The sequence below is a fragment of the Mercenaria mercenaria genome, chromosome 9 (genome assembly GCF_021730395.1).
Source record: "Mercenaria mercenaria strain notata chromosome 9, MADL_Memer_1, whole genome shotgun sequence".
Taxonomy (NCBI): domain Eukaryota; kingdom Metazoa; phylum Mollusca; class Bivalvia; order Venerida; family Veneridae; genus Mercenaria; species Mercenaria mercenaria.
The window spans coordinates 49,910,581-49,920,534 of record NC_069369.1 but is presented as its reverse complement, the minus strand read 5'-3'; the positions used below and the strand labels follow the sequence as shown (position 1 = coordinate 49,920,534).

Here is a 9,954-nt window from a genome sequence, read left to right as displayed (position 1 = left end):
CATACAGACACTAAATAGGAACGCGAAAAAAATGTTAGTGGTTACAACACACTAAATTGGCATACTTCTTCTACTTCTACCAGTTAACAGCCTCCGTCGATAGGTTGACTATTCTGCTGTGTTTAGGGTGTACGTGCAAGATAAAAGCCCAAAGTTAAAAACACTTCATAAACACTTGTGCTTTACAAACTTACAGTGTCTTAGTTAAAAACAAACAACATTTTGATGTTCACACTGTTAAATGAGCCTTGAACGCCTCAAGACTCAATGCTGAAATGGTGCTATAGGGTATTCCAATAGCCGCAGCACACACCAGGACCAATTTTAAATGTCTGCAACTTACATTTTCTTGTAGTGTTGGTGTATGATCTAATTAAAAGTTTCCATGAAAAATTCTGCCATGTTGTTATTTCACTATGAAAATGCTACCAACATGTCAAGCATAGATCTGTCATGTGGTTTTAGTAAAGAAATTGCAAAGAAATTAAGGAAAATAGCTCTACAGGGCAAAATAAAAACAAACAAGCAAAAACTGAGGACTATTTGTATCCGCCATTATGCGACTACCTTTTTTTCGCGCCATTTTCCTATTAAGTGTCTGTATTCCTAGTGTCGCATAATGATGGATTCAAATAGTCCTCAGCTTTTTTTGCTCTGTAGAGCTATTTACCTTATTTTCTTTGCTACTGAATTCGCAGACATGCAGGTAGATATTTCATAAGGAAATAATACAATGACAGTATTTGTCATAGATATTAGATCATACACCACTACTAGATCTACAATTTCGGGTCTCATTTTTTAGCTGATTTTGCAATTTGTGTGTTTGACTGAAAATAATTTTTTTCCATCAAACATGACCCCCATTTTTCTTTTGATTTTTATTCAGCACTGACAATATTCTTCAAGAAAATGTGAGGTGCAGACAGTTAAACTGGGTCCTGATGATTGGAAATATGTCAATTTTATATAGAATAAAGAAGAACAGCTATTTAGTGTGTAGTAACCTCGAAAGCTTCTGTCTGTTTCGTTGTTTTTAAACAAAAATCCTACCGTAATACCGTCCCGCCGAGACGGGCCGGAGTAATGAAATGAGCCGTGCCATGAGAAAATCAACATACTGGCTTTGCGACCAGCATGGATCCAGACCATCCGCGCAGTCTGGTCAGGATCCATGCTGTACACTTTCAAAGCCTATTGCAATTAGAGAAACTGATAGCAAACAGCATGGATCCTGGCCAGACTGCGCGGACTGGTCGCAAAGCCACTATATTGGTTTTTTTCATGGCGCGGCTCATATATAGTCAAAACCTGACTGTGATAAAGACCACACGCCACATGTCTCTAAAGACTACCATTTAATTTTCTGATTTGAATTTTTGCAATGATGAATAAAGACAACCTGCAAAAAAGACCATAATCAGACGGTTCTCATCTATAAATGCAGGTGTGACTTATTCGCCTATGCCGACAATATTAGATAGTTGAACATGTATTATCAAAGTAATTGATAACATTTAGCTATTATGTAACTAAGACAAGATAAGAATTTCACATGACCTATTAATATAATATCTATTGTTTTTGGGGTTTTTTTTATTCAAAATGATCCTGCTTGCGACTGTCATAACTGTGTTGACCTGCAGTAGGATTGCCGGATACCTTTTGCAAGATGGCGTCTATCTTAGGCCGGTTGTACCAAAACTGCCGCAGTATTCACTGTACGGCAAGTCGATGGTTCTGGTTGGTGGACATCTGTGGGATAACAACACAGAGGTGTACGATACAATCATTCGACTAGCGGTAAATTCTGTTGCTTTCATTATTATTTATATAGTTCAGTCACTGTTTGTTAGAGAGAAATAGAAATGTAGGACCGTATAACGCTCCCTCCGAATAACGCTCCCATGGAAGTTTTATACATCGATTGTAGCACCGCATAACGTTCCCATCCGAATACCACTCCCCGGTAACTTTATACGGTGAGAACCTGCATAAAGCCCCAAGCTTGAATAACATGACATAAATGATGATAGTAATAATCAACATCGTCATCTTTTTCTTTATCTTCCTTTGTTCTTTCGCTTATTCATCTCCTATACCTTCAGGTTAATGTATCGTACTGGTATATGTCCCGGTCAAAGCGACTCGAACCAGGCCGAAAAACTTCAAGTATTTTGTATGGTGTGTAGCTAAATAAAAAAGGCGCGATGAGATGAGCGACGGTAAGACGCGCGACGATACGATACAACGCATAGTTTAGACGAGCTTCACGTGATACCGTCCCGCGCTGCGGATTACCTACACGATGTTTCAAAGGCCCTAACAGGATTCCGTACAGATTCTTGTCTGAGATAATGCAACGTCGAGGACGACACCGACATCGGTGTATCATGATATTTTGATCCACCGCAGGTTATTTTAACATTGAAAAATAGACACGAGTTCAGTCTCAAATGGATTTGAGTCCATTTAAGTTTTAAGATTGGAAATTATCACAAACGAGTCATTTTTAATAGGGTCAAACTAGACGAGGTTGCCAATATCTTTGATAACATTTTATGATTATGTTAAAAACGTATAAGCAAATGACGATATCGAAGGTGATGGTAATGATGACGATGACGACCATGATGATGATGATATTTCTTTTGTTAGTTTATTAAAATTATGCTGATCAAGATCATTACGGTCAAGTTCTGGAGCTTTAAGCGTAAAGTTTGTCGACTAGCTAAAAATAATATATACATGTCTTCCGCATAACGGAGAACTTTATGCAGAAAAGAAAGGTACGTATAACGCTCTTGGGGAGCTTTGTGCGGAAGTGAGATACGTTATACGGGGATCGTCGTCCGCAGGGGTGGCGATATATGAAGGGAGCGTCGTTCGCATGGTGGCGTTGTACGCAGGGGGCGCCGTCCACAGAGGTGGCGTTATCTGCATGGAGCGTTTATCTGCAGAGAACATTATACGGTCTCACAAAAAACTTTTGTTTCGATGTTAAGTGACAATAAGATAATTATGACAAAATCAAGCTGTCGTTTTCTCTTATGTCTAAATTCGATTCTTATATTCGGATAGGTGATTAGAAAAGTTTCATAGTATTATAATACGATCGGATGAGATTTTATTGTACATTTTGTATAGGGAGGAAAAGGAGTTGCCAAAATAGGAATCATCAATGCAGCAAGCGCCGATCCAATAGGCGGGTACCAGTTCTACAGAGATCAGTTTCTCAAATACGGCGTGCTGGAAGCAAATAGGATACCAGTCGACTTAAATCATACAACGAACAACGCAAAACAGGAAGTGCTAGAACTGATTTATAATCAGACTGGTTTCTTCTTCGGTGGAGGGGATCAAGCTCGGGTTATACAGTCGTGAGTTAGACTAATATCTTTGGACTTAAAACTAACAACGATTTTGATTGTTGGTTGTAGGTTTAGTTTTTTTTTTTAATTTTCCAAGTTTTGTATGTGGACGGTTCCTGTATTTCAATCCAGTATGAACTGGGGTGTTTTTTTTTTCAGAGTACCTGAAAACTTACGTATGTAAATCATATATGTATGTAGCTTTTAACATTCTAGCTTTAAGGATAACATGGTGTAATAGCCACATGCCTATGGGAGATATATAATTTCTTTGATTATGAGAATCTGAACTTGAGTTTCGAGAAAATTTTGTGGTAGAAAGCTGCATTTTATGATTCTGATACAAATATCAAAAAGAAATCTAAAATTCCCCGTAGGGAAAAGAGGAAAAATCTAGTTTTCAGGGGAGATAACTCATGAAAAACCAAAATTATCAGGGGAGGTAATCTAAAGGAAATTTTAGGGAACTTCTGTCACTATATAACTTGTTAATATGCAGTTTATTTCTATCTTTTGACATTTTCAAAGCTTTTCATAATCTGGTTTGGAAGTGATCTGACACCGATTTTCATTTCAGATTTCTAGGAACTCTAGGAGACTTCAGCCAAGCTTTGTTGGCACTTCATCAAATGTTTGAAAGTGGTGCTGTGATATCGGGAACCAGCGCGGGTACGACTTGCCAGACTGCCAACTACATGATCAAAAGTACGTATATATATGCCCATGTTTGTCGTATCCTTGTTTCAAGCCACTAGAAACAAATCTGTCCTTTGTATTTTTATGTAGCGAATTTATTCATCGGTCATATGCAGAGTACGGTCATAAGGTTATTTGTACGGTTACACTATTATAAGAGACATAATATATATAGGGCAACTTTATGAGACGCCTGAAAGCCGTGAAACATTTGAGCCGTGCCATGAGAAAACCAACATAGTGGGTTTGCGACCAGCATGGATCCAGACCAGCCTGCGCATCCGCGCAGTCTGGTCAGGATCCATGCTGTTCGCTAACAGTTTCTCCAATTCCAATAGGCTTTAAAAGCGAACAGCATGGAGCCTGACCAGACTGCGCGGATGCGCAGGCTGGTCTGGATCCATGCTGGTCGCACACCCACTATGTTGGTTTTCCCATGGCACGGCTCAATTTTCTTTCTCATTCAGTCGAAATATAAAGCATGATATTCTTGTCCATGCAGAAAGGAAGCACGTGTTATGAATTAATTAACTAGACACTTATCCTATGATTCCAGGTGGTGTAAGTTATGATTCCCTATTGTACGGATCATTTCCGGATCATGAACTGGACCATAGCAGGCGTGATGCCATGGTGTACAGTAGCCTTGGCGGACTTGGGTTTATGAAAGGATACGTGCTTGATACTCATTTCAGGTATATGTTTAATTTATACAAATCTCTCTGTTTATAGCATTTTAATAATTGTGAAACTCTTTCTTCTAATAGAAAATAATATAAGCCTATCAACAACCATATCGTTTATATTGGACGAGCACCTGTCGCGATTGTTTAATATTGCGAGGAGCGCTAGAAGAAACGTTTAACTATATCTTAATACACATAATTAGCTAGGACTGGAGTTGGGGAGGGAGCGTTCAGATACGTTTGCATACCTCATCGTTATGTACTATTTACGCAATTTCGTAACATATCTAAAATCACACGTTTTCAGTCAGCGCGGACGAGAGGGTCGTATGATAAGGATGCTATCAGATACAAGGTCTCTTGCTAAAGGCAGCAATTACGGAATTGGTGTAGATGAGAACACTGCACTGGTCGTTACACACGCAGATACAAACAGAGCTAGTGGAGAGGTAGGGGTCTTTTTCGTAACTTAAACTTAAAGTCATTTTACACGATTTTTTGCCAGGCTTTCGAAGCCATAAGGTGAAGGTTACTTAGAATACTTTCCACCCTTCATGCTGTTGGTTCGAGCCTTAGCAGTCATATGGCCTGAACATCGTTGATTCTATCCAGGTGCCCATCTGTGCTTGAATAAACACTGTAACACGAGGAAAATAGTGATATTAGAGGTCTTATTCTGTTATTTAAGCTGGAAGATCGCCTTATCAAAACTTTTTGTACGACATAAAACAATGGGAAAAATATAGATCTTCATTAATTTTTTGTGTTGATACTGCGTATTTAAGGTATCTTATATTTCGAAGAAATTACAGCTCAAAGTCAATTTTTTAAGAAAGCGTTGCTATCCGTCTCAATATTATTTAGTGAACATACTAAATAGTTGTATTTACCTTCAGTCTGCTGCAACATTACTTGTTTGTTTAGGTCATTGGTGCATCAGGGATTTCAGTCTTTGACTTGTCCAAGGCGCGAATACAACAATCAGCTTACTTTCACATCAACGACGTCTACATGACGTATCTAACGCATGGTGACGTCATCAGACTTTCGGATCGTTCCGTCACATTTTCAGCACAAAAATCGCAAATGGCTGGGCACGAAAACTACGATGATGTTCTAACGAGCGATGATGTGTTTTATGGAAGCAAAAGTGACAGCAGTCGGAAGCCCGAATTCGTCCGAATGGCTACAAGCGTCTTTGACGCCAGGAATAGTCGGCAGACGCATGGTTTAACGTATGAAACGAACCCTAGGTTTAGAGTAGACGTTTCTGGATCAGGCCATGACGCAGAAGGATGGGTTGAGAGAAAACATTCTTTTCATTCAGACATTTCTTCCTATAAAAACTTGCATGTGAATATATATGAAGGTTGATCCAGTGTATTGTAAAACGTCAAAAGTTACGTTAATGTACGACCTAGAAATTTGTCTCGGACACTTTCATGGTATTGTACCCGTAATGGCAGTTGACAATTTCCTCGTGATTCCACTTAACAAGCATTTATTTATGTTACATAGCAATTAGTTTTTCGTAGAAATCCTTAGTTCTTTAAACATAATAAATAACGCATTGAATGCAAATGCATATGAAAACACAAATCTCTTCCATTCAGAAAACGTACCGGTACATATTTTGCTATATTTTACATGATGTGGCGCACGAACGAAAATGTGCATTTTAATCTAAAAGGTGTCGTTGGAAAGAACATAGGACGAGCTAAGTGGTACCTTTGATTTGTCGCTAAGCAAAAGAGAAACCCTTATCCAGCCCTAACGACTAAACTGTTTTGGCAGCGAATCCTCTCAAAGTCTAGTTCAGAGCCTGAGTATTAATACAGATGCAACAGAGCAACAAACACTTGTGTTGCAGTGCACCGATATTACTAAGGCTTGTAATATCCTTGCTGTTCTCACTTGCGTTGAGCCGTGTTTATATATAATATCAATTGTTTACCAAAATTAAGACCGTCAGCCTGCCCTAACTACTCGACGCATTTGGCAGCGAATCCCCTAAAATTATAGTTCACAGTTTTTAACATACAAACATATTTTCATTGCAATAGAGCAACAAACACAGATTTCCCCGAGTAATATCATTTTCGGTTCTAGCATGCGGTGTGTCGTATACGGTTGTGTTCTGTGGTATTTGAAATTTATTTAACCAGCGCTGTTTCATAGTCCATGTATACTTTCTTTTGCTATGTAAACTCATTTTTTATGTCAAAATTAAGACTGCTATCCCGCCTTTACTTGTTTACAGAAACAGATGTATTTTCGTTGTAAGTGAGTAACAAATATCTATGTCACAGCCGCCCGATACATGAGAAATTATCTTACACCTGTGCACCATTAAGGAGTTAGGGAAACGGATTCAAACAGTTATTCATGTTACACAGCTATTAGTTATTCGTAGAAATCCTTAGTTCTTTAAACATAATAAATAAATTGAATGCAAATGCATATATAAACACCAATCTCTTCTATTCAGAAACGTACCCGGTACATATTTTGCTATATTTAACATGATGTGGCGCAGGAACAAAAATGTGCATTTTAATGTATAAGATATCGTTGGAAAGAGTATAGGACAAGCTAAACGGAGATACCTTTTATTTGTCACTTAGCAAAAGAGAAATAACAGGACAGCCTTATGAGTATAACGCTCTCATAATCATTGCTTTAAATTGATGATTGTTATCTTGTAAATGATGGTGGAATTTGTCAAAATTGAAACTGTCATCCAGCCCTAACCACTAAACCGAGTTGGCAGCGAATCGTCTCAAAGTCTTGTTCAGAGTCTTAATACAGAGCAACAAACACTTGTGTTGCAGTGTACCGATATTACTAAGGCTTGTAATATCCTGTGCTGTTCACACTTGCGTTGAGCCGTGTTTATATATAATATCAATTGTTTTACCAAATTAAGACCGTCAGCCTGCCCTAACTACTCAACGCATTTGGCAGCGAATCCCCTAAAATTATAGTTCACAGGTTAAACACAGAGACATATTTTCATTGCAACAGAGCAACAAACACAGATTCCCCAATTAGTAAATTTTATTAATACTAATAATATCATTTGCTGTTTTAGCATGCGATGTACCGTATACGGTTGTGTTCTGTGGAATTTGAAATTTATTTCACCAGAGCCAAATATGCTTCATAGGTCATGAATGCTTACTTTAGCTATGTAGTTCTTATGTCAAACTTAAGACTGCCATCCAGCCTTTACTAGTTTACAGAAACAGATGTATTTTCATTGTAACTAAGTAACAAATATCTATGTCACAGCGGCCCGATATCTGAGAAAATATTTTACATATGTGCACCTTTCAGCCGATTCAAGCATTTATTTATGTTACACAGCAGTCATTCGTAGAAATCCTTATTGCTATAAACATAATAAATAACAATTTGAATGCAAATGCATATAAAAACACCAGTCTCCTCTATTCAGAAAGCGTACCGGGGACATAATTTGTAATATTTAACATGATGTGGCGCACGGACGCAAATGTGCATTTTAATGTAAAAGATGTCGTTGGAAAGAAAATATGACAAGCTAAACGGCGCTGTTCTCACTTGCGTTGAGCCATGCTTATATATAATATCAATAGTTTCACCAAATTAAGACCGTCATCTTGCCCTTACTAAACGCATTTGGCAGCGAATCACAAAAATATAGTTCACATGTTGAACACGTGGACATACTTTCATTGCAATAGAGCAACAAACACAGATCCCCTAGTATTACTTATACTAGTAATATCATTTGCGGATCCAGCTGTGCCGTATACGGTTGTGTTCTGTGGCATTTGAAATTTAATTAACCAGCACCAAATATGTTTCATAGTCCATATATACTTACTTTTGCTATGTAAACTTTCAGTTTTTATGTCAAAATTAAGACTGCTATCCCGCCTTTACTTGTTTACAGAAACAGATGTATTTTCATTGTAATTGAGTAACATATATTTATGTCACAGCGGCCCGATACCTGAGAAAATATTTTACACCTGTGCACCTTTAAGGAGCTAGGGAAGCCGATTTAAGCATTTATTTATGTTGCACAGCTATTAATTATTCGTAGAAATCATTAGTTCTATAAACATAATAAATAACAAATTGAATGCAAATGCATATATAAACACCAATCTCTTCTATTCAGAAAACGTACCGGGGACATAATTTGTAATATTTAACATGATGTGGCGCACGAACGAAGTTGTACATTTTAATGTATAAGGTGTCGTTGGAAAGAGCATAGGACAAGATAAACGGAGAGGCCTTTTATTTGTCACTTAGCAAAAGAGAAAAACCAGGACAGCCTTATGAGTATAACGCTCTCATAATCATCACTTTAGATTGATGATTGTTATCTTGTAAATGATGGTGGAATTTGTCAAAATTGAAACTGTCATCCAGCCCTAACCACTACACCGAGTTGGCAGCGAATCGTCTCAAAGTCTTGTTCAGAGTCTTAATACAGAGCAACAAACACTTGTGTTGCAGTGTACCGATATTACTAAGGCTTGTAATATCCTGTGCTGTTCTCACTTGCGTTGAGCCGTGTTTATATATAATATCAATTGTTTTACCAAATTAAGACCGTCAGCCTGCCCTAACTACTCAACGCATTTGGCAGCGAATCCCCTAAAATTATAGTTCACAGGTTAAACACAGAGACATATTTTCATTGCAACAGAGCAACAAACACAGATTCCCCAATTAGTAAAATTTTACTAATACTTATAATATCATTTGCTGTTTATCATGCGATGTACCGTATACAGTTGTGTTCTGTGGAATTTGAAATTTATTTCACCAGAGCCAAATATGCTTCATAGGTCATGAATGCTTACTTTAGCTATGTAGTTCTTATGTCAAACTTGTCACAAATTGACATACGGGCCTTATATTATCTGTAGTGTAAATGCAGGTATTGCATCATCTTTTTGTAAATTTTTGAGTTATTGAGGTAAATGTCAGATTTCACGCATGAAATACCTCTCATATTTTTCTGTATTTCATAACTTAAATTTCCATGTAAATTTCATTAAATTCTGTTCAGTAATAAGAAAGTTGATATTTTATAAACTTCAGTAATTTATGTTTTTATCCCCAAAACCACTATAATGGGCCTCAAATTGTCAATTTAAATTCGCGCCAAAGTAGTTAGATTCCCCGGCTATATCGTGAAT

At 37.5% G+C, this 9,954-nt stretch overlaps 1 protein-coding gene across 1 annotated transcript; it reads left to right on the top strand.

Annotated features, from left to right (window-relative positions):
• The first annotated feature begins 1,546 nt into the window (after positions 1 to 1,546).
• On the top strand, positions 1,547 to 6,181 carry LOC128559512 (cyanophycinase-like). Its single transcript, XM_053551376.1, has 6 exons — positions 1,547 to 1,803; positions 3,148 to 3,380; positions 3,949 to 4,076; positions 4,624 to 4,762; positions 5,061 to 5,202; positions 5,678 to 6,181. The coding sequence occupies exons 1-6, from the start codon at positions 1,606 to 1,608 to the stop codon at positions 6,125 to 6,127; spliced, it is 1,290 nt and encodes a 429-aa protein (XP_053407351.1). The 5' UTR covers positions 1,547 to 1,605; the 3' UTR covers positions 6,128 to 6,181.
• Positions 6,182 to 9,954: the final 3,773 nt, after the last annotated feature.